The 26,520-nt window shown below is 31.9% G+C and overlaps 1 protein-coding gene across 3 annotated transcripts in view; it reads left to right on the top strand.

Moving 5' to 3' along the window:
* The window catches only part of LOC143199578 (uncharacterized), a 189,767-nt gene that overhangs the window by 158,259 nt on the left and 4,988 nt on the right, over positions 1-26,520 (top strand). For all 3 annotated transcript variants that reach the window (XM_076409498.1, XM_076409501.1, XM_076409500.1), the window contains 3 exons: positions 11,441-11,499; positions 24,061-24,237; positions 25,251-25,356. In XM_076409498.1, the coding sequence (XP_076265613.1) occupies positions 11,441-11,499; positions 24,061-24,237; positions 25,251-25,356 (342 nt within the window). The remainder of the gene's footprint in view (positions 1-11,440; positions 11,500-24,060; positions 24,238-25,250; positions 25,357-26,520) is intronic.

Below are 26,520 nucleotides of genomic sequence, written 5' to 3'. Positions count from 1 at the left end.
AACTGACATTTATATTGATTTCCAGTATTTATCAGTTTTACCATTTACACAACAGAGCTCACCCTTTAATTGAAGCTTGAACATCTGTTTATACTGCTACTAACTCGTTCAATAAGTTTAGAGGGAACTAAACATGGTGAATAAAACGGGTTTTGGAACCTTTAGTACCTTATTTCATTGATCTTAACCATGACCTTTTCGGTTCTATGACTAGACACAATGTCTTAAGAAAAAATTAAACTTCTTCTGTAAAGTATTTATTTTTAAGCGTTTTTTGTATTCAATTGGTTTAAAAGACTTCAACAGCGGTCTATTAATATTCTGACAAACGGCGTAATACAAAATTTAAAATCTCAGTTCTACTGGTGACAAATAGATAGTATAGATGGACATATTTAACAACAAAATATATTTAAAAAAAGAAGGCATCATCCATATAGAATTGATCCATGCGATACAAAGAATTATATCATTACGTGGTTCGTTCTTGTAATGGAAAAAATTAGTCACTCTAGCATACAGTGATTGGACCTAAAACATACGTTAACATAACGTTTATGCTACGGACAGTTAAACGGCTAGATACAAGAATTATTGATAGTAGTTGCATAAGACTTGCTTCCATCTGACCTAAATAATAAATATAATATGCGATGTATTTTAGCGACAATCTTAACTCATTTCCCAGATTATAATTTATAATTATTGTAGTAATAATTTTATTATTTAGTTATAATCGACAGAGTTGTTAATTTTTAAGATTTGTCTTTACAAGAAAAATATTTTCTAAGGTCACCAACTTATAAACATAAATATTCCTCTGTACTTTATATTACGGATATTAACTTGGAGAATAATGGAATTCATATAGAATGTAATATAATTCTAAAACAAAAATATAAAGTTCATGAGAACATAAGTATGTTTACTCTAGCGCATGTAAAATCACACATACTTTAGTTACGTTTTTTTTTAAATAGTCTAACTATAGTCAACTAAAGTTTAAAAGAGAAGAACCAGATATCGAATGCTTCACTGTTTGTTCTGATAACCAACCAATAAATCCTTCCCGATAATTTTTATTCAATTGCTTAAAATTTCTTTGAATCTAATAATGATTCGTGTCCAATAAAACAACATTGAAACACCATGAACTTCATTAAAGGATTACTACACTTCATTAAAGTAGGTATCACGTCAATGAATGAAAGAAAACAAAACAATATCTCTTGCAATTTGGAATGTTTTTGTTAGTAAGGATTTGAAGTGATTGATTAGGACAACTGATTTGACATTCTTTATTGAATGGAGACATCAAACACTAAGTCGTTTCAAGTTTACCTTTTTGTGTTTTTAAAGTAACTACAACTTACATCATCCATGTACTATCTCCATATGGCGAAATTCTAAGATGAAAACCTTTATTGTCGATGGTTGCATAACATAAAACCTTTTTCAGTTCGTCTTTGAAATTTATTTGAGATATATTCTTAAAATTAATAAAGCTGTACATTATAAACGTGTTCGAGTGTCAGTTGTGTTTAGATACTGTCCATTCTTGACAAAAAGATATTTTCTGAAGATATTTTGTATGTTTCCCATGGAAGTTCTGACAATTTATTGTAACTGACCAGCTTTCAACTTACTTAATCCAGCAGCTTCAATATTTGATTGGTGTTATTGACATTGAAGATTTTTTACTTCATATCACATTTACTCTAAAAATGTATAGTACTGCCTCATAATATGAGGGCACAACTAAGTCTGTTCAAAGAAGACACATGCCACCAATTAGGTAATGTAAATATGTTTGACTCACAACATAATATCCACATATATGATACGGTTAACTTTGTATCATGTACTATTTATTTAATTATAACTTTTGATTAGAGGTTCTGATCAAATTATTGAGGTCAAAAATACATCAAATCATCATCAACATGGATTTGGTCGTAGGACTCAATGTAGCAATATCACATCGGATTGTTTTTTTAAATATATTTTAAAGTCCCCTTTTACCAACTATGTGTTTATCTCGACTGGACCTACAGTTTAACGTGGGCTCTGAACCACGATCCTCAGTATTAAGCCTACCGATTGGCGAGTGACTAATTTTAGAAATCATCCCAGAACACACCCGGTCTTACCTAGCCTGGTTACTGGCGTGACTGGATCCTTGTCGGATTTTACACTCTTGCCAAGGACAATCACAAATTTTAACAAACATAACATAAATTTACGACTATGCCCCAACAGGATTCGAATCCGTGGCTATCGCAACAGTAGCAGGACCGTCCTATCGCCTCTACCACTGCGCCACCAAGCCGGATTTTGGGATTGTTGAGGTGCCTCAAAAGATAAGGAAAATATTCAATGGAAGGTTAAAAAAATTAATTACAATATTATTATTAGTTATTTCTGCAAGCAACAAGTTTGTTACAAGTTACAACAGTTTTTTTTGTTACAACAGTTACAAGCAAGTGCTTGATTGCAACTGTTAATCTTTACAAACAACTGTAAAACACTATTAAAGAACTGATATGTTAAATTCGATTGTTTTGACATTTCCCTACACAAACTAACAGTTTTTCATTTAATATTATTGATAAATTCGATGTAAACAAATGCTATTTATGGAATCATATGAAAGTAGTAGAGTTTGCAGAAAATGATAGAAAACATTGATTAATATTTATTGTACTAATTTTATGCACATTATTCATATTTGTCTTTGTCTACTTTTTTTGTTAAAAACGTTTTTCGTTTTTTGTAGTTTTAAGTTGATTAAAATTATTATTTGTATAAGAAGCTTCGGTTTTTTATCTAAAAAGTTAAATACATTTTGACATATTTGTTATAAACGGCCGCAAATTTTAATACGTTACATTATCTAAACTGATTCCGACCAGATACAAACACAGAATTTCAAAATACTCCACCAACTTTCCAAACTGTTGCAACATGTAAACCATTTTATTAAATGAACGTTTCATTCCAAATGTTAATTTAATTCAATTCATAAAGTGAAAGAATCAAATTTTTTTCACAATAGTTCCGTACTTAATTCGTTCCATTTTTTTTTTTCGTTTTCAATTTGGCTTTTGTGAGTCAAATTCTCATGTTTTATGTTTCATATAATAAGTCCGTATTGCCGTTACCCAACCAACCTTTCTTCTTAATTGTTTATAAGAATCGGGGAATTAGCAACGTTCTATAGTAATATCGGTTTCATAAACATTATTGTTATTGGCCTCTAAGTAGCATACCTTTTACCAATTTATTTATTTAAGACTATAGTCATTGTGTAATCGTTTTAAATGCGTTTTTTTATAATACATGAGACGTGAGGCAATCTATCAACACACTATATATTAGCAGTTACATTTTTTGTCCGATATATTTACTGGTTTTTTACACCCAAGTCTATTGTATGTAATGAGCATAACATTTATGGCTTTGTTTGAATGAAGAACTAATACCAATGATTTTCAACGGATTTTTTTAGGCCTAAATTAATTGACGAATGAAATAATTGGTTCTTTGACAATTCTACAATATATGAGGTATGTCGATGAAAATTTAATCGTTAATTAGTCATAAACATCTATTATTACTTAGTTGCTAGCCAATGAGAATAAATCAGTGCCTATTGAATTCACCTACAACCAAACTGTTCATACACGGATAAAAGTGAATAATAGTATTATCCCATACAGTCACAAAACGTAACTTGGGATGAGTCTTCTAGTAAAACTTCGTTGGAAAGAAATATATAAATATATATATATATATATATATATATATATATATATATATATATATATATATATATATATATATATATATGTAATGAGCATAACATTTATGGCTTTGTTTGAATGAAGAACTAATACCAATGATTTTCAATGGATTTTTTTAGGCCTAAAATAATTGACGAATGAAATAATTGGTATTATCAAATAATTGGTTCTTTGACAATTCTACAATATATGAGGTATGTCGATGAAAAGACGCAAGAACACTGGACACTTACTTAGTTGCTAGCCAATGAGAATAAATCAGTGCCTATTGAATTGACCTACAACCAACCAACAGTGACAAAACTTAACTTGGGATGAGTCTTCTAGTAAAACTTCGTTGGAAAAAAACATATTAAAAAGAATATATATATATATATATATATATATATATATATATATATATATATATATATATATATATATATATATATATTACCAGGCTACGATATAATAACAGGAGAATTACTCTAAAAACTACCAAGAAATGGAATTAAAACCCAGGCATTTGGCAGATGGTGGAAATTATAATGATCCCAAAACCTGGGAAGTCACCAAACGAAATAAAGTTTTTGAAAAACTCCTGTTGAAAAGAATAAAACCGATTATAGAGAGAAAAGAATCTAATACCAACACACCTGTTTGGGTTTATTAACAAGCATTCAATAATTGACCAAGTCCACAGAATAACAGATATTATTGAAAAAGCTTTCGAAAGTAGAAAGTATGCTCAGCTATATTCTTAGATGTAGCACAAGCCTTCGATAAGGTTTGGCATGAAGGCCTGGTTCATAAACTACAAAAATGTTACCAAATCAACACACCGAACTATTAAGATCATACATTATAACCAGAATGTTTAGAGTCAAACAAGAGTAAGCTTACTCTACAATAAAAGAAACCAAAACAGGTGTACCACAAGGAAGTCTACTAGGGCCAATGCTTCATCTACTTTACACTTGTGAGATGCCACAAATGGAGAAGATTACTGTGGCTACACTTGCTGATGATACTGCGATTATAGCTGTCGGAGACAATAGTGAAGAAGCCTCACGAAAATTACAACAGGCATGTGACAATATAAATAATTGGACACAAGCTTGGAAAATAAAAATTAATGTAGGTAAATCTGTACACGTGTAGTTCACCTATAAACAGACCGTACAAGTACCAATAACGTTAAATAATACTATCATTCCATATAGCAACAACGCTAAATATCTCAGAATGAATCTTGATACAAAACTTCTCTGGAAGGAACATCAAAGCTTGAATGAGAACCGCGCACATCTCTCACACCAGACATTGTGCATTTTGGTTACCACTAAGATGGAATATTAAAGAAATCTGAAATAAATCAATGACTGGATCCCTGCCAACATCGTTCTTTCAATACGGCATTACCATGTTGGCAAAAATATGGGAAAAATTCTAGAAAATGACGGACAATAATATACATTTGACAAAGTATTCTCGAAAAATGCCATTTTAATTTATTCTTTCCATTTTTATTTATTTTTTTTTATTCACAAAAGATAAAATTCACAAATTAAATAAACCTGTTCCTCGTAAACGTATTAATATTCCTTAAATTGTATTATTATGATCAGAATTACAATCATTGAGAAACATAACACAGTAATACACCAAACGATCGTTCTAAATTGTTAAATAATCGGCTCCAGCTGTAAAGTGAACGTAAATTGCCTTAGCTGCATGTCATTCAGTAACTTTTCCGGTATATAAAACGCATGAAAAACGAGTACTATATTGGAAAGGAAACGTTGAATAAGTCCGGAGGTGCTTAGATTTACCTGTTTTCAGTTACGGTAAGTGCATTGCAAATTTAGTGAGTTTTATTTGCATCTATATGTTACATCAAGGCTGCTATTATATTTAACTATAAATATATTTATTCCAAGAAACATTACCTCTGCGAATTTGAACAATTCTTCATTTAAATTATCTTTATTATATTTTTATAAATCCTCATCTTATCCATCAAGTAAGGATATTTTTTTCCATGGAATTTCCATAAATGAACTCTTTAAAGGCTGAACAGGTTCCATTTAATTTCTTCATTTAATTCATCTTGGTTATGTGACTTTTAGATCAGTGTCGCCTTAACCATTGTGTTAGACACATTAGACAAAAAGCATAAAGCATCACGTTAGACAAAAAGCGAAATACATTAGAACCAAAATAAAACAACTATACTAGTTAGTCGGAAGATACTCTCAACTTGATCTAAAGTCAAAGAGTTTGATCTATAATACAATTATAAAGCCAATTTGGACCTACGGAGTGTAAATATGGGGTTGCACTAAAAATTTAAATCAACTAGTCATACAACGCTGTCAAAACAAGGTTCTTCGATCGATTACCAATGTCTATTGCTTTGTAACAAATGAAGAACTGCACAATGACCGGGAAAACAAATGGATTTGCGAAGTTATCCAAGATTTCGCCTTGAAACACGAAAGAAGATTACTAAATCATTCTAACGTGGAAGCAATACAACTGCTGGACAGCGCACAGGATGTCAGGAGATTGAAACGAACAAAACCATACGAACTTGTGTGAACATTTAGTGTGTATTATTAGTGTAAATTATAGCTATAAGTTAATAATTAATAAATAATTATAATTTTATAATTGAGGAATACATACTGATGTATTTTCTCGCACTCGTCTTGCTTGTTAATTAATCCAAGTACATAGGAAAAGTAGTAATAAATTAATTTATAATTAAGATTGTACTAAGCGTATCTAATAAAGATATTAAAAAAAATAAATAATCACAAACAACAATACATTTTTAATTATATTTCTGTTCTAAGTCTTTTTTCCTCTCGGTATATTTTAAAACAAGACGATATGATATATAAGGTGTTAAAAAAGATTGAAGACCAATATTCATCTTAAATAAACTTAATATTATTAGAATTTCGAATGAACTCTTATTGCTTCGTATATAAGACCATTATGATGTTCATTCATATTTATGGTGATTATTTTATAAACCTGTCGAAAGAAGCGATTAGAGATTCACGTTTCTCTACGTTCAAGTAACCTTTGCTGCAGAACGTTGCTAAACAACATAATTTCATTAGATTTTACATAAATATACGATATATTCGTTTTTATTTTCTAGAATACAGAAAAAAATTTCATGTATTTAGTAAGTAGTAATCAATAGATCACTGGCATTTTGTCCTATATATGATAATGCTTTAATCAACTCATGATTGTATCTTAACTTTCAGTATGGATGAAGTTTCACAAAAAATTATGTTTCTCCTAAACTAGAAATTATAGGCCGATGATTAGTACCTGTAATTCATTGTCTTAGAATATTTTTGGCCTCCAGATCGGTTTTTTATTACCGACATGAAAATCAGCACTTTAAATCATTGAAACCAAAACCGATAATTGGGATATGATGGAGCAGCATCACCATAAGTTTTTAATAATATTTAATAGGCTTCGGCAATAGATTTCATCAAAGTAGTTGACCAAAGTAGTGAATGTTGAAGTTTCCAAGATGCATACTACTCAATAAAAATACTTGTAGAGCTGTTATTTTACATAGACGAGTATCAACCAGGATGGTTGGTGGTCGATAATCAACAGTAGGGAAACTTAGTGAGAAACTGTCGAAGCTTTTTAGCAACAAGAGTAAGGCCAAAATTTCCCCGAGGGCCTTTTAAAGTCATTTTACTAAATCCATTGTAACTTAATGTTCAAAAACAGAAATACTATGATGTATAAATGTATATATCAAAAAAATATGATGCAACAGTGCCATAAATCAACATCGGGTTTTGCATTGATAATAATAAACATTCGGAATGTTATAAGTAGCTGCATTTATCATACTTTTATCACTTAATTGGTCTTAATTATTTAGGCACCGTGACCATTCTCATAGGCAGTTGAACTTTTTTCCTATAACTCGAATAACGTTCACAATAATGATTTAAAGTCAGTTTCGACACTCTCACTGATCTAATCGACCATTTTAATATCAGCTACGACTACCACTTCCTAGCGAAATTTTATAAATCGCTTCAAAAGTTTAAGGCCGAAACCGTTAACCGGTAACACCTGCAATTATATAAGGCTTCAAGGTAATTTAGCGAGACTAGCGAAAATTGTGCGAATTAAGAGCGGTCGGACTACGTTTCACAATGTATTTATGAGATTGATGTATTAGGATTTAAATTTTTATTTTCATTAATTATTAATGAAAGTCTATCGAAATGTGGTGAAACGAAAGTAAAACGAACATGGTTTCAGCCAAAAGCCGCATTTTATCATATATAATTACGTGTTACAATTTCAGGGGTGCCTTTGGTACGAAACTTTTAACTAATCAAATTTGCCATTTTCTTTGAATTAATATTCGTTTTTATACGGTTAACAGGTCACATTTATTAGGTGCTTGCAGGTATTCCTAAGTTTTTGTGACTTAAAAAAGCGTTCATTAAGCAAAATTGATAAGACATATATTAATCAAAATATTTCCCCTCATTTTCTACAATTTTTTACATCTTTCTCCGGAACCTTATATGGAAAATATTTCTAATAAATATTTCAGTAATATTAACATATCATTTACTGGTTATTCTTACATTATTATGAATAAAACATGATTATGAGTTAAACATGATTCACTTTATAAATTGTATTCGAATTTCGACTATAGGGCGATGATTAGTACTTGTAATTCAATGTCTTGGAATATGTTTGACCTCCAGATCGTTTTTTCATTATTGACATGAAAATCAACACTTTTAATAATCGAAACCAAACCGATAATTGGTATAGGGTGGAGCAGCATCACCATAAGTTTTTAAAAATGTTTACTAGGCTTGGCCAACAGATTTCTTCAAATTAGACAACAAAAGAAATGAATGTTGAAGTTTTCAAGATTAGCGTCTGCATACTACTCAATAAAATACTTGTAGAACTGTCATTTTACATAGACGACTATCAACTAGGATGGTTGGTTGCCGATAATCAATAGTAGGGAAACTTAGTGAGAAACTGTCGAGGCTTTTCAGCAACAAGAGCATGGAGACAATTTCCCCGAGGGCCTTTTAAAGTAATTTTACTAAATCCATTGTAACTCAATGTTCAAAAACAGAAATACTATGACGTATTAATGTATATATCAAAAAAATATGATGCAATAGTACCATAAATCAACATCGGGTTTTGCATTGATAATAATAAACATTCGGAATGTCGCTGCATTTATCATACTTTTATCACCTAATTGGTCTTAATTATTTAGGCACCGTGACCGTTCTCATAGGCAGCTGAACTTTTTTCCTATAACTCGAATAACGTTCACAAGAATGATTTATAATCAGTTTCGACACTCTCACTGATCTAATCGACCATTTTAATATCAACTACGACTACCATTTCCTAGCGAAATTTTATAAATCGCTTCAAAAGTTTAAGGCCGAAACCGTTAACCGGTAACACCTGCAATTATATAAGGCTTCAAGGTAAATTAGCGAGACTAGCGAAAATTATACGAATTAAGAGCGGTCGGACCACGTTTCACAATGTATTTATGAGATTGATGTATTAGGATTTAAATTTTTATTATTTTCATTAATTATTAATGAAAGTCTATCGAAATGTGGTGAAACGAAAGTAAAACGAATATGGTTTCAACCAAAAGCCGCATTTTATCCTATATAATTACGTGTTCCAATTTCAGGGGTGCCTTTGGTACGAAAATTTTAACTAATCAAATTTGACATTTTCTTTGAATTAATATTTGTTTTTATACGGTTAACAGGTCACATTTATTAGGTGCTTGCAGGTATTCCTAAGTTTTTGTGACTTAACAAAGCGTTCATTAAGCAAAATTGATAACACATATATTAATCAAAATATTTTCCATCATTTTCTACAATTTTTCCATCTCTCTCTGGAACCATGTGCCAGACAAGCTATGCTTTTTTGCCTGAAACCAGGAAAGGGAATCCTATTACGGATACCTGGTCGGGGAGACCCGCAGGAATAAGCGATTATCCGCTGAGCTACCCACTAAACCCCACCCTATCAGCTGATCGTATGATCCTAACTGATACTTCTTACTGTTAGTAAGGAGGGTGCCCGTAACCGGTAACACCGTTAAGAGGCACAAGCACTAGGCAAGGACATGACATCGTTATCACACGATGCAGCTCGCGGTACCTGAGTTAATCGCTCACCGGAGAAGGTCGAGTCCATTTGGAGTTAGAGCACGACGGAGCAGTCTCGGCTGTGATAGGATAAGGCCACGAAGAGCCGAATGAGTTATTGGCATAAAATATCGGCCAGCTAGGTAATACATCTATTGTCCGAGAAACGAAGAGTGGAGAAATATCTCGAGAGGTTTGTTACGAATTTGAGTATTCCTGACGAACCAGGAGGCAACGATTATTCTCCTGAGAATGTTCTGAAAAACTTGAAGACGTTACATCTGGCTAGGTGAGACGTATTAGAGATAGACCCTGGAGCCGTATATTGATGAGAGAGGCAGCGTGCTGGCCCGGTTGATGAGCGGGAACAGCAAATTAACAATACCTTGACCCTTCTGGAGGGACATTTGAATCTGACAGTGACCACCTAAACTTGCGATCGAAAACAGGAGGAAGATTGGTGGCTTCTTCTGACCATGGGATTTAGGCTCGATTTTAAGACGCGAAATGCTCGCTGCAAAATGCTTCTTAGGGAAGATTGTGTTCTCTGTCGGTTGACTTGCAACCTCCAGAAATGTAACCAGTCTCATCGAGTTATTTTTGGAGTCTGCCTTGGATGTGCCGTGCTACTTTTGAAGAAGCAAAGTAAACAGTGTTGTCTGCGTAAAAAGCTGTCAACTTGTGTAGATCTAGTCAAATGCATTTCGCCACTATCCCTTCGTTCCAAATCTTGTCAAAGGCTTTGGTTAGGTTCAAGAAGAAAGATCTGCGGCCAGCCGATGGGCCTGATGAACGGCTGGGTGTTTGGCGCGGAATCCGAATTGCTCATCTGAAATGATATTGTTTGTCTTGGTAAAACCATTAAGAGCGTAGAGAATTGCTCTTTCAGCAAGATTGAAAGTGGAACTTAATAGGCTGATAGGTCTGTAGTCAGAAGGTAATGACTTAGCTCCTTTTTTGGAGATAATTGTGATGAATGCATGTTTCCATGTGATGGGAAGTGTTGCAGCCTCAGAATGACGTTGATGATTTTAGTTAGTTCGGCGAGAAGCTTGTAGGGATGCTTTTCGAGTTGGGCTATCGAATTATTATCGAAACCTGGGGCCTTCTTCTTCCGAATCTTGCTGACCATTTGCGTGAGTATTTTAGGAGTAACTAGGTCTAAAAGGTAACTTGAAGGCATTTGAGAATGAACGGAGTTGGCGTTCCTAATGATGTCGTCGTTCTTGGGAACGTTTAAACTTGTAGCTGGAGAATTTATTAGAATAGAATTTAAGAGTGGCTGCAGATTAAACTAATTAACGCTCCTCCCTCATCCGAAATTTTCAAACAAAACCCATGTTCTAGATATAAAAATATAACAGCAAAACTCATTGATAATTCAACTTCATATACAATAATTAATGCTTAATTTTAATTCTATTTTTTTTTCAGGTTTATTATGGCTGTATCTGTTACAATTTGGGCTTATGGTGCTGTCACTTGAACCAGGGGTAAGCATCAACATAACAATATCGATGGTCTTAATTCTAAGAAAAATACAATTAGTCAAGTATTAATGTAAGCATCAGATCAAGCTTAATTAATTACAATTTCAACAGATAAATGTAATTATTCCTGTTGAATTCTCTATGGTTATACTGCTAATTATTTTCACCATATTTAGCACATATTTTTAAAATCATTACCAAAACAAGTGAATACAAATTATCTGAGAGCGGATTACAATTGAAAGATTGAAATATTAATATATAACATATTATATAACTGGAAACTATTATATAATAGCTTTTGTGGGAATAAAATTTGTAACAACGAAATAATTTGAATGAAACGAAAGGAACTAATTTATTTAAGCTTACATTCCTTACCACAGTTAAATGTTATGAGTTAGTAGTCTGCACATTTTCATTTAATGTTGTTAGGATCAAACACTTATTGAGATAGAGGAATATTGGTTATAGAAATAGACAAGAAAACAGAAAACGCACAAACAGTATAACCCAACTTTAGAAGTAACCATAATAACTGGGCTAGGAATAATAAAGAAATTACTGATATGTTCTTTATTCCATATAATGTTGAAATGTGAGTGTCTAGACTAAAACATCTACTTTATCAGCTGATCTAATTAACGGACATACCTACACAGGCAATGACTTACTGAATTATTTAGATATGTATATAATTATCATAAGAAATAGTTCTCACTCACTGGGCAGATTGTTGAACCATGAGTTATAATTTAAAAAAAAATAAAATTCAACTGCTATAGCTAACAGCTTAAATGTCTAACAAAGAATAAGAGAAAAAGAGAAAAATAAAATATTTTTATTTTATAATAATTTTTTTTAATTGAACTGAATTAAAAAATAAATAAGAGACTCTCCAAAAAATTGGATTTGTTTTATTCGTAATTTAATTTTGTGTATATATCACAAAATTATATTATTATTTTTGTATTATTTAGGCTCAGCATCGACTTCAAACTGATCAGTTGGTAGTAGTTAAGATAATATTGTAAATAGATAAATAGGTTTAGGTAGGTATTAAGCTAAATCGTGTGTAGATAGTAAAATATAAAATACGTGTAGTAGATAGTTTAAACAAGTTCTTTGTTTATTTTTATTTAGTTATTACAACGATTATTATGTACATATATTATCTTAAAACGATTTATCGATCGATATTTGAAGACCTTTGAATCGTATTCTGTAGAAACGTAAAAGAGTTATTGTCGAAAAAACTCAAATAAAAACATATATAAACATATACATATAAACATATATATATATATATATATATATATATATATATATATATATATATATATATCTAACCTTATTTTATCTTCAAGATGACAACCTATGAATTAAACTTATTAAGCTGATTATTTGAATTATTTCAATTCAAATACCATGTGATTTACCAAACCTGATGTATAAACATCATTTTTCTCGCGTCAAATCACTTCATTGGAATTAAGGCAACACTGGTAAAGCTCGTTAAATAATCATGCACTAGAGCCATCGGCACGGACATGTCGTTATAGAAATTGATGACATTGACATTGCAAAATCATTGATTGAAGACACAGAGTAGATTTCCTGTCTCAACTACGATCTTAAAACAAACAAAACTCTTTTTGAATTCCATAGTCAACTGAAAATATGAGAAATCCATTTCTCAAGTCTTTCTAACTTTAGTCGCACTTTTTTTGAAATGTGCTGAAAAAACTTTTCCTGAAATATCATTAGGAAACCCTGATTATGAAAATTTGAAGACTTGTCGCTAATAGACTATAGACTTTTCATCGTCAGTCAGAATAGACCACAGAAAACGTCTCTTTTTTGACTGACAAGAGATAAAACCGCAAATTTTAAACCATTAGAAATGACTTTGCCAGTAGATTCGAGCACTAGCCATTTTTTCTCATTTTCGATTTTTACATGAAAACCTCTGGAAATATGAAAATTCATTAGCATTAAAGCATCACTGGCAAAATTCGTTAAATAATCATGCATTAGAGCCATGCACGTGGACATGTCGTTATAGAAATTGATGACATTGACATTGCAAAACCCTTGATTGAAGACACAGAGTAAATTTACTCTCTCAACTACGAGATTAGTCGGATATTCTTCTTTTCTATTTTCACTTATCTTGTCACTTCAATTACCACTCTGGTATTTTTATAAAGTTACCTTAAATTAGATCGATTTTTCTACATGGTTTGGTAACAAACAACTCAACGATATCTTGTTTATATTGTTAAATACAGTAATAAATATAATAATAGTAATATATATATATATATATATATATATATATATATATATATATATATATATATATATATATATATATATATATATAGACCACAGAAAACTCCCTTTTAAACTGACAAGCGATGAAACCGCAAAGCTAAAACGATTGAAAATGACATTGTTAGTAGATTCGAGTGGTAGCCTTTTTTTCTCATTTTGGATTTTTATATGAAAACGTCTGGAAACAGTTAGCGTAACAACTAAGTTGTCTGAAAGTTCTTTGAGAATTTGTGCTGGCTTATCGTCATACAACTCTTGATGTTTGTTTTGATGGCATTAACATCACCAATCATAAATCATTGGAACCAAAATTGACAATTGGGATATGGTAAAGAGGTATTGCCATACGTTTCTAAAGGTTTTTGATGGGATTCGACAGCAAGTTTCCCCAAATCAAACAACTATAACATTGGTTAAAACTTAGATTTTGTGTAAAGTTTTGAAAAGTTACACTTAACTGATGGTTTATATCTCAGTTAATGTACGAGATAACTGCAAATGTCAATGAATGTATCGGCGAGTCTTAGAAGTCTTAGTTCATGTGTGTAGGCCAATCCATTATCTAGTAGAAGATTTCATATATTCGATGACAATTATCTCCCAAACTATACGAAAAAATCCAAAATCGTTCCTAATTACCACCATAATCTAAAAGATTTATTTGTCATCAAATTAAATCACACTATAATCAAGAATAAATTGACATATGAATTGAATATCATGTCATAATCTGAAATAATATTCAATATATTCTAATTAAAGCTGTTAAAGGACTACGACCTCAGTGACAATTTCAGTTCGATAAAAATTAAAGTGGAAATACCGTGTTAGAATTCGCTAAACGCTCTTTATGAATGGAATAGAATCTACCACGCTAACAAACGATCAATTAACCTTTTAATTCCTGATAAAAAATACGGGAATGCCGATATGAAGCCTTTTTAAAGATTCGAATCGAATTATTCAAGAACGAGCTATTCATTGGGTGTGGGATTTCATTAAGGACAAAGTTCATAATATTGTCCTATTATGTTGTTTGTTATTGTCACAGATATGTCATATAGAAGAATAGATAACAATATAACTATATTTAGATTTTCACTCAGTGGATGACGCTAAATACATCGGCATCCATCTTGACGGTAGATTAAATTGGAAACATCATCTTAGACAAAAAGCAATACACATTAGAACCATAATAAAATAACTATACTGGTTGGTCGGAAGATACTCTCAACTTGATCTAAAATCAAAGGGATTGATTTATCAGACAATCATGGAGCCAATCTGGACCTATGGGGTGCAAATATGGGGTTGCACTAAAAATGCAAATCAACTAGTCATCCAACGCTGTCAAAACAAAATTCTTCGATTAATTATCGATGCCTATCTCTACGTAACCAACGAAGAACTGGAGACACTATAACCTGGAGATGAAATGGATGTGGGAAGTCATATATAGCTTAAGTTATTATAATTTTATAATTGAGGAGTACATATTCATGTCATTCATGTTATTTTCTCGTGCTCGTCTTACTTGTGAATTAATCTAAGAACAAATGAAATGTAGTAATACGTTTTTATTTGAAAACAATCGAACTAACTAAAACATTGATTGCCACGGCAATTTTTAGAAATCTGGCCTAAAATGACAATATGATTTAATCACATTATATTATTAAAAATTCTAATTCTAGTGCATAGTTATCATCAAAAAGTATAAATAATGTGTTCAAAAAAGGGCCTTACGAATTATCTCGTCATTAACTTCTGTAACAGAAATCTCTTCGCGGAAGCCAACTATGAAACCCTCTAAAGCTGAATCATAGATAGTATCCCATTCCAGGCTTCATTAAGTGTTGTTTTATAATCATTGTTGTAAGTAAATTACCAAGAACCCAATATGGATAGGAAAAGACCAGAATTTGACGGGATTTTTAGCGAGGATGTTAATGACAGTAGCGATTATGAACCTTCGGAAAATTCAAGTGATAGTGAATGAATGATAAAGTCGTCTCCGAACCTGAAGTTAATTTCGAATCTGAAGTTAATGACGATGATTCTCAAGCAACAACATCATATGCTAATAATAATTTGGGGACAGAAATTCAACAAAATCATGAATTATTTATTTTCCAAGAAAATGTTGGTGTGAAATTGGATACGATAAATTTACAGTACAAAGGCTGATGGATTTATTTTGTACTAAACAATTTCTTGCATTACTAGTGGGACAAACTAATTTATATGCTGCGCAAGAGATTGAATGCATTTTTCAAGCAATAAAAAATCTAATATGTTACAAAAGTGGTAAAACGTCAGTTCTGCAGAGATGACAGTTTTTATTTGATTTGCAAATGGAACTTTGTTTTTTCCCATCAACTGAACATTACAAACAATCTATATAATGTAAACTTTTGGCGCTCACATGTGAGTCGAAATCGATTCCAGTTTTTACTTCGTTATTTTCATTTGGTTGAGAACTCAACACCACCTGCCTACCGATTATACAAGGTGAGACTAATACTAATTCATTTCAATAATATTATACGTGAAAATTATGTACAAGATAAAAACTTTGATGAATCCATCATATTATGGCGCAGAAGATTGGTTTTCCGCCAATACAAAAAAAATACAGACCTGGTATCAAACTGTATGAACTATGTGAGTCCAACGATCTTGCAATGAAAATAAAGAGTTACAGCGAAAAATCTGAGGAAACGGACAATAATATAGGTCATAATGGACTATCTGGATAAAGGATATTTTTATAATTCTGTTACTTTTACAAAGCTGCTAAATACACGAAAAACGTATGCCCGTGAAAGCATACAAAATAACAGAAAAGAAAACCCCAGATATGTAGTAAATCGTAATTCGAAAAAAAGTGTATTTGGCAACAAAATAGTTCTGTTAGTAAATGCAAATGGAAAGACAAACGAGGTGTCCTTGGCATTTCAATCATGCATGCTGTTGAAATGACATTGGTGTCCAATCGCAATGAAATAATTTATATGAAACCGAATATGATTCGAAATTACAATAATGGAATGTCTGGCGTTGATCGATCAGATCAAATGCTTTCGTACTACTCATCTCTAAAAAAGAGTATTAGATGACCCAAAAATATTGCATTTTTTTTTTAGTTTAGACGTGGTGAAATGAGCACCGAAAACGGTGAACGCAGTGGACGTCCAAAAGAGGTTGTTACCGACGAAAACATTTTAAAAATCCACAAAATGATTTTGAATAACCGTAAATTGAAACTGAATAAAATAGCAGACACTATAAAGATACTTTAAGAACTGAACGTGTACATCATATCACTCACGAATATTTGGGTAAGAGAAGGCTCTGTACATAGTGGTTGCCGCACGAGCTCACTTTTTCCAGTTCTCAGATCTCAAAAGAACGGTCGCTGGAAAGAAATTTTCGACGAATGAAGAGCTGGTCGCCGAAACTGAGGCCTATTTTGAAGCAAAGGACAAATCGTACTATAAAAATGGTATCGAAAATTTGGAGGGTCGCTATAGTCAATGTATCACTCTTGAAGGGATTTATGTTGAACAAAGAAAACTAATTTTGCCAAGAAATGTGTTTTATTATGGTAGAATGGGGACTTTTCAATTGACCTGTTATATGTACCCAAACAAAAAACCGTCTATAAACGCATTCTTTATGTCCAGCCTGTAAAAAGCTGCCAGCGTTTTTTATAGAAGGTTGTTTTAAGAAGTTCCACAAATTATATCATTTCATTTTTTGAATTTGAACTAATTTTTATAATTATGTTTTTTGTTCCGTTTTTAATAAAATATTCGTTCATGCAAAGCTAGCATTTTTTGTTCACTTCCAAGAAATCATCTATAGATATTAGATAGCTTTATATATTTAGAGTTTAATTGTAGCTGTCACAAAAATGGCAAGTAAACACCGAACGAGATAACTCGTAGTTGGCACCCTAGAAAAGAAGTAAATCTACGAATTATCTCTAACTCTCTATATATCTAACGTGTTAAGTATAATTTAGTTTAAAACAATTATACATTTTTTACCACTTAGTTTCTCTTTCTCCATGTATAAATTCCTTCAATTCTGGCTCTGCTTTAGCCGAGGTTTCTTCTTTCTTCTAAATTATTCCTCTGATAATTTCATCTCGGGTTCGCTTAGGTGTCCCTCTGATTTTTCTCCACTCCGTCCTTGCTTTCCTTATTCTGTTTAACTATCTCTCGTACAGTGTTCCCACCAACTGAGTTATCTTTTTCCTACGTATTTTTCAACTTTCAATATCGAGGTATTTTCCTATTTCTCTACTTCTCATCCTGATACTATCTTTGTTACACCCCTTATCTTTCTGGGGTATTTAATTTCTGCTGCTTGTGTCTTACTTGTATCTCTTGTTGGTAATACCCCCGCCCCGGAACCGAAAGTTAGGTTTGGTCTGCTACTGCAGTTTTGTTTGATATTACCCTTTTATTCGTGTGTTCTAGCGAAACACAAATTTATGATTTTTCTAATCCTGGAATTCATTTCCATCTCTTGGCCTCTATTATTTTGCATTTATTTATTTCAATTCTTCTTCAATTTTTACACATCCAATTTGGATATGATTTCATGTTTACCTAATATAATATTATACCTGGTTAAGGTATGTCCTGGTTAACCATTCTTTGTAATTTTATCTTTGATTTAAATTTTAAACTTCTACTTTTTCTTAAACCAGTTTGGGGTTTGAAAGTTCACACCATATGTACTTTAAAATATTTTGTACATCGAAACTACATATATTCTTTCATTTTAACAACAAAAATATACATATCGCACAACTTTCTATATCTTCAAAAAGTCTAATTCAATTAAATATGATGATGAACTGTATGCAGTCGTACTATAGCGTGTTATGGCTTTCATTTAGAAGTTCCACACTGACTGAATTGTGGTTTTAACAGAAAAGTGGCAAAACATATGTAACTGATTAGTATTTTTAATTTATATGAATAAAAAATTTTTAAAAACAATTGAAAATACTTCTTTATATTTGCTATTTTTCAAATAATAAATATTATACAACATTAAAATTAATTCATTTGATATTTAGCAGAATATTTGATAGGAACCTTAAAGTATGTTAATTAAAACAAGTTTTCTTGGTCAACAAATCTAAAGCCTATGCTATTTATATGGCATTCTTAATGATATTTTAATATTTGAATGCTATAATTGAACTGTATAGAATATTATATTAGATAATGAGTTTATAAATACTTGCAGATGAGATCATTGTGAAGTTGATCTGAATATATTATGTGGTTTTATAATATTAATTAGATAAAATATAGCTATCAAGTTCGAATTAGTATGGGAAAATATTTAAAGGTCTAATGGCAACAACAAAATTATCAAAAAAATAATTGAAGGCAACGAAGTTACTCATGTCGATGATATAGTAATTAGTGTAAGTTTTAGCAAGAAAACTGAACAACTTCAAGAAAAATATATTCCAGGTAATAGGTCCATTGAAAAGTCCCCGGCCTACCATAGTAAAACATTTTTTTTGGCAAAATTAGTTTTTTTTTTAACATAATTCCCTTCAAGGGTGATTGAAGGGGTCCAACTTTTCGCTGCCATTTTTGTAGTACGATATTTCTCCTTTGCTTCAAAATAGGCCTCAGTTTCAGCAATCACCAAGTCATTCGACGAAAATATCTTCCCAGCAAGTATTCTTGTGAGATCTGAGGACAGTAAATAGCCGCTGGGTGACAGATCTGGAGAATACGGTGGATGAGGAAGCAATTCGAAGCCCATTTCATGGATTTTTGCCATGGTTTTCAGTGACTTGTGACACGGTGTATTGTCTTAATGAAGCAGCATTTTCTTTTCCTTCAAATGCGGCCGTTTTTCGGAGATTTCGTCCTTCAACCCATCCAATAATGTTATGTAATGTTGATGGTCCTTCATTTTCAAGGCAGTCAATGAAAATTATTCCATGCACATCACAAAATACAGACGCTATTACTTGCCAGCCGACTGTTGCCTTTTCCCACGATTTGGAGCGGGTTCATCGTGTGCAGTCCACTCGGATGACTGTCGATTGGACTTCGGAGTGAAATGATGGAGCCATGTTTCATCCATTATGACATATCGATGCAAAAACTTGGGTTTATTACCCTTGATCATCTTCGAACTCTGTCAACTTGTCGTTATTTTTGGTCAAAAGTGAGCTCGCGCGGCACCCACTTTACAATGAGCTTTCTCATACCCCAATATTCGTGAATGATATGATGTACACGTTCAGTTGATATCTTTAGAGTGTCTGCTTTTCATTCAATTTCAATTTACGGTTATTCAAAAGCAATTTTTGGATTTTTTTAACGTTTTCGACGGTAACAACCTCTTTTGGGCGTTCACTGCGTTCATCGTCTTCGGTGATCATTTCACCACGTCTAAACTGAGCGCACCAATCTTCGATGGTTGATTTTCCTGGGGCAGAGTCGGTAAACTCGCCATCAAGCCAAATTTTTGTTTCAACTGTATTTTTTCCCTTCAAAACGCATTTTTTTATCAACACGCGAAATTACTTTTTATCCATTTTTTTCACACTAACAAAAGTTGCTTCACTCAAAATGCTATAATTCTCAAACTAATGAGCTGAGCTGTCAAATTTATACACGCATCTTTTGAGGGTTAGGGGTAACTAAAAAACATATGGATTTAATTTTAGTAGCTCCATCTATGTGTTAGGCCGGGGACTTTTCAATTAAACTGTTCAATGATGATGTAGGTAAAATATATGATGAAATAACAACTGGAATAAATAGCCATTAATTAAAAGTGTATTAAAATAAATTAATAGAATGCGAATTAAAAATAATACGATTATAAAATTATCATTAAAACTATTAATGATTCTGGTAAAAATGTAAACTCATTATGTATTATGAAAATATAAATATATTACCTGTAACAAAACAATAAATTGGTCCCAATTTATAGTTGGTAAAATATCTAAACCACTTCTATTACGTTATATGGATTTTGTTGATTAGACATGAATGAAAGAACGTAGGCTGATTATGCATTTTAACAATAATACATCGCCTGGTCACTTATAAGGAATCGACTCCTTTATTATCTCGTATTATTTGCAACAGATTTTCATGAATCAGCTATACAAGCTGGGAAGAAGAATCAATTAAACCCACAGTTGTAGAAACTTTATTTAATTAATACGTCACTATTAAATTTGTTATATGTTCGATAATCATCTAGATTTATGTATGGAACATTTTTTCTTCTGTAGGCTGAATCTTTGTTCACAACTGTTTTGTGCTCAATTGCTTTACCAGTGCTTCAGGAACAGATTTTCTTTTCCGTCCAAAAAAAACTTGACTCTTAATATTCTTGGATGTTTTATCAACATTATACTTCGGAGCAAGAGAGCCGTAGTCTCTCATTTTGATTAAAAACATTGTTCGCACATCATTTTTGATTGCAAAGTTTCATTTTTATGGTATGTTAGCTGTTAATTTTATAGGATTTTTCGTTAAAGAAGACTAATTTATACATTTCTCGTATTATTTTAATAATAGATCGATCATGTGATGAAAGAAATCTATCCTTAATACAACCCCTTTTCTTAACTTCATCAAATTAAAAGTATTATAGAGATGTGCATTATCTAATGGAATTAAATAAGTAACTGAGTCAAAAAGGCCTTAGACGGATGAATGTGTTGCAGTAGCAATATCTACAAAAATTATATAACAGGTCAATGGAAAAAGTCGCCGGCCTACCTCATTTTGTGCCAATTTTTTTTTATTCAACATAATTCCCCTCAAGGGTGATTCACTGATTATAGTGACCCTCCAACTTTTCGATGCCATTTTTGTACTACGATTTGTCCTTTGCTTCAAAATCGGCCTCAGTTTCGTCAATCACCTCTTCATTCGATGAAAATCTCTTCCCAGTGAGCATTCGTTTGAGATCTGAGAACAGGAAATAGTCGCTGGGGACCAGATCTGGAGAATACGGTGGATGAGGAAGGAATTCGGAGCCCAACTCATGGATTTTTGCCATCGTCTTCACTGACTTGTGACACGGTGCATTGTTTTGGTGAAGCAGCACTTTCTTCTCCTTCAAATGCGGCCGTTTTTCGGCGATTTCGTCCTTCAAGCTCTACAATAACGCTATGTAATAGTCGCTGTTGATGGTCCTTCCTTTTTCAAGATAGTCAATGAAAATTATTCCATGCGCATCGCAAAATACAGACGCCATAACCTTGTCAGCTGACTGTTGCATTTTCCCACGCTTTGGAGCGGGTTTATCGTGTGAAATCCATTCGGATGACTGTCGATTGGACTTCGGAATGAAATGATGGAGCCATGTTTCATCCATTGTCACATATCGACGCAAAAATTCTAGTTTATTACTCTTGATCATCTTCAAACACTGCTCCGATGGTTGATCTTCCTGGGGCAGTGTCCGGAAACTCAGCATAAAGCCAAGTTTTTGCTTCAACTGTATTTTTCCCTTCAAAAAGCAACATTTTGGTTTACTGCTACTGCTTTCTTTTTTATCTATTAATTTGTAAAATAATAAAGCACACAACGTTTAGGTCATACATTAGGTTAGGGAAAAATTAATTTCAGCTTTTCTAGATGTTTTAGGTCACATATTTCTAGTAATATTTATTCATTGAAGCCATATTATAGCGTGTTTAAAAGATAGTGGTAAAAGTTCCATTGAATATTCTAGATATAAAGGTAGCGTCAGCGTCATTAGTTAAAAGTGATTACGCCTGGAAAATAAAAGTTTATCTTCTTTGAAAGATATCGTTTAGACCTGATCCTTCAAGATCACTGATTAGTTGCACAAGCCTTGTATCGACGTGTATGTAGATCGTGCAGAATCTATACCAACGCCAAAAAATGGTCGAGAAATAATGGATATGGTTTTGATAGGTCATCTAATCACTGAAAAAAAAAAGGTAGAAGCTTTAAACATTTTGACATAAGCCAAAATAAGTGAATAAAGTGTTTTGGGTTTTAAAAAAATGCCACTTTCATTGGAAACTAAAATATGCAGCTTATTCATCAGGGTGAGATATTATGTACTTTTCATATATTCTCCCATACCTTCAGTTATTGCTTCCTTGAGCTATAAATTAGAGAATGTGTTGGACTTGAAGGAAGCTATTATTAAGTGTAAACATATTTTTATAACTATTATCAGTATCACACAGTATATATCAGACCTACTTCATTTTTATTAAATTTTCCCTTCTGATGTATCTATGTCAAATATTCTTTAATCCAACGTTGATATTCAACACATGCGTCAAAATATTATTGTATTTGAGGCTAGATAATGAACCGCTGTGAAGATTTAGTAAAAATGTTACCTTCAAACAGTCAGGATATTACAAGACGATCTCTTTAATATACATTTCTTACCTTTATTAGTATGGAATGTGTTGACATCAACGTGATACGGAAATCGTCTCAAATAGCATTGATCTGGGTGAGAATATACACATTAATATTAAAATATATTATCATATACTTAATCTATTTTGTGTTTAACATTTAGAATGGCTAGACTGGTTCGAACATGAAATAATCTAAATAGGCAAAACCGGAAATTTTCACCCGAAGATATTTATAGTATGGGCGTGTCTTTTTAAAATTATTTTGTTGTATTAAATTGTTTTTTAATATTACTACATTTTGTACCTGTTAGTTTTATTACAGACATAAATTGTAAAAGTTCCAAGTTATTACTTAATATACTTACACTAAGTTCTTAAATTATTTATTTTTCTTGCCGCTGAACATTTTTCTTAAGAATAAGTTGTACAAGAATTTTTTATTTTTATATGATATACATACATACATATATATTATATATATATAGAAATATATATATAGTTATATAGACGTAATGATCACACGTAGTGAATATATGTTGGATGAATTATGGAGCAAGAATATGGAGATTTTCAAACAGACTTATTACCAGCGAGAGATTTTTCATTTTTATGTTGTCGGTCGTTTAGGTTTTTATGTTTTCGTATTGTACAGATACAAAATATTATTTAACATATATCCAGATATCTAAAAGTCCTAAAACGTATTATTACACATTCATCGGATATTATTACCACTAATAATATACTTTCTTTAGTGATTATAAAAAAAACGACTAAACTGATAGTATTTTGTTTTCCAGTATTTGGACTTCGACAACTTACCAGAGACAAATTTCACTTGTGTGGGCAAAGTTATCGGAGGATACTACGCAGATTTGGAGACCAACTGTCAAATGTTCCATGTATGTACGATAGGCCAGCTGGATGAACCCATGGATATTCGATTTTTGTGTCTGAATGGCACCGTTTTCGACCAGGTATGTATAAGAAACATTAAAATGTGTAGAATAAAACAACGTGAATAGTCTCTGAACTGCCCAAGAGTGTGATATCATTAAGATGTCTCATTTTCCTTGGTGTATTTTCTCCATCTCCTTCATGTCCTGGTAAAACCGTTTACTTTGTTTTTCACTCACATCTCGCAAAATTTCCGGAAAGTTATCGAGATGGGAATCAAGAAAACATAGTATAAGATTTATTAGGCAACCTAAAGCTTGAAAAGTTTTTATGATCCTGTTGACGATTTCTTTATATTTATATATTAATATATTATCCATCTCTTTCGTGTTTTCGTAAAAAAAAAGAGATGGGAATGAAGAAAACAAACTTTTAGGCTCATTAGGCAACTTAAAGCTTGAAAAGCTTTTAGCATTCTTTTAACGATTTGTTTATGTTAGTGTATTTATGATATTGGCCTAATAATATCTCTATTACCTGCTTAAAAGCAATCTTCCTTTCTTTTTGAGTATCTGTCATTGTCGTGATGGTAAACCGTCTAATATCTGGTCCGACGAAAATATTTTACGTCACCTTTGCTTCCGAGAGGCCTGGAACTGTAAAACTATATATTTGAAGCAATATCCACTCTCAATCTCTATGTCAAGGTGCATTTTTCTTGGAGAACGTTCTTTTCGCCAACATTAAGCTACCTAGGTTTTAAAATGGCCAAAATTAATTTAAGCAATAATATTGCAAACGCCATGACGAACTTGTACATATATATTGTACGTCAATATAATGTAATACTAAGAGAATGTAGAGAGCAGAATATATAGAATTAAATTAGCTTACTAGGCCATAAAATTACGTTAATATAGTAAGAGTATTCATGCGCTTTCATTAAAACTTTAGTATTAGCTGCGAAATCGATTAATTTAGAGTAAATTAAAATTAAAGTGTTTAAAAATATTAACTACTTACAATATATTGGCAAATAAATATTAATTAATCATTCCTAAAATATTTATAATAATTTTAATTTATTTTTTAGGAGACCAGAGTGTGCGAAAGAATCGACGAAGTTGATTGCTCCAAATCAGAACAATTCTATAGCTTAAATTTAGAATTATACGGAAATGCAGGTCCGATCTTAGAAGGTACGTAATTCTCGTTATTTCCATTTACTTCCTCTTATATTACACCATTCAATTAAATTAAATGGTGTATTATAATAAATTGAAATATCAACAAACTGTTAAGGCAGACAGACAATAAAAATACATAATTGTTCACTTCGAGGATGCAATTAAGCTTATTACTCTGCAAAAAAAAGGAAACTGCAACAACGGTTATATAAATAATAAACATTTTCAGAGAATATTCTTGGTTTTTTGTCTTGGTAAGGAAGAATTGTTTTAATAAAAATTAAAATCAAAATAGACATAAGACAAGCTAGTTATATAATATAAGAATGAATACTTGATAAATATTTAAGAAATAAAAATAAATAAAAAGTTAATGAATAAAACAAATAAGATTACACAATTTCACTGCACAGGAATATAATTTGAAATGAAAAATAAATGAAAAATAGTTTAATAACTAAGCACAAATATTTTTGTTAAAAAAATAAATAAAAGTAATGGGAATATTAAAATATCTTCGGACCATAAAATATATTTTTTATTAATCTCCTAGAACGTCAACAATGTGTCTATATTCTTAAAAAATAGAAGAAAAACTAAAGTATATAACAGGTCAATTGAAAAGACCCCGGCCTACCATAGTAAAACACATTTTTGTAGTACGATTTATCCTTTGCTTCAAAATAGGCTTCAGTTTCGGCAATCACCTCTTCATTCGACGAAAATTTCTCCCCATCGAGCATCCTTTTGAGATCTGAGAACAGGAAATAGTCGCTGTGGGCCAGATCTGGAGAATACGATGTATGAGGAAGCAATTCGAAGCCCAATTTATGGATTTTGCCATCATTTTCACTGACTTGTAACACGGTGCATCATATTAGTGAAGCAGCACTTTCTTTTTCTTCAAATGCGGCCGTTTTTCGGCGATTTCGTCTTTCAAACGGTCCAATAACGCTATGTAATAATCGCTATTGATGATCCTTCCTTTCTTAAGGTAGTCAAAGAAAATTATTTCATGCGCATCCCAAAATGCAGACGCCATAACCTTGTCAGCCGACTGTTACGTTTTCCCACGACTTGGAGCGGGTTCATTGTGTGCAGTCCGCTCGGATGACTATTGATTGCACTCAAAATGCTATAATTCACAAACTAATGATCTAACAGCTGTCAAATTTA

The sequence above is a fragment of the Rhynchophorus ferrugineus genome, unplaced genomic scaffold, assembly GCF_030347505.1.
Source record: "Rhynchophorus ferrugineus isolate W39M unplaced genomic scaffold, kcgeb_rfMv2 rfM7, whole genome shotgun sequence".
Taxonomy (NCBI): domain Eukaryota; kingdom Metazoa; phylum Arthropoda; class Insecta; order Coleoptera; family Curculionidae; genus Rhynchophorus; species Rhynchophorus ferrugineus.
Note: the sequence above shows the minus strand (reverse complement) of the source record. Positions and strands in the feature narration are given on the sequence as shown.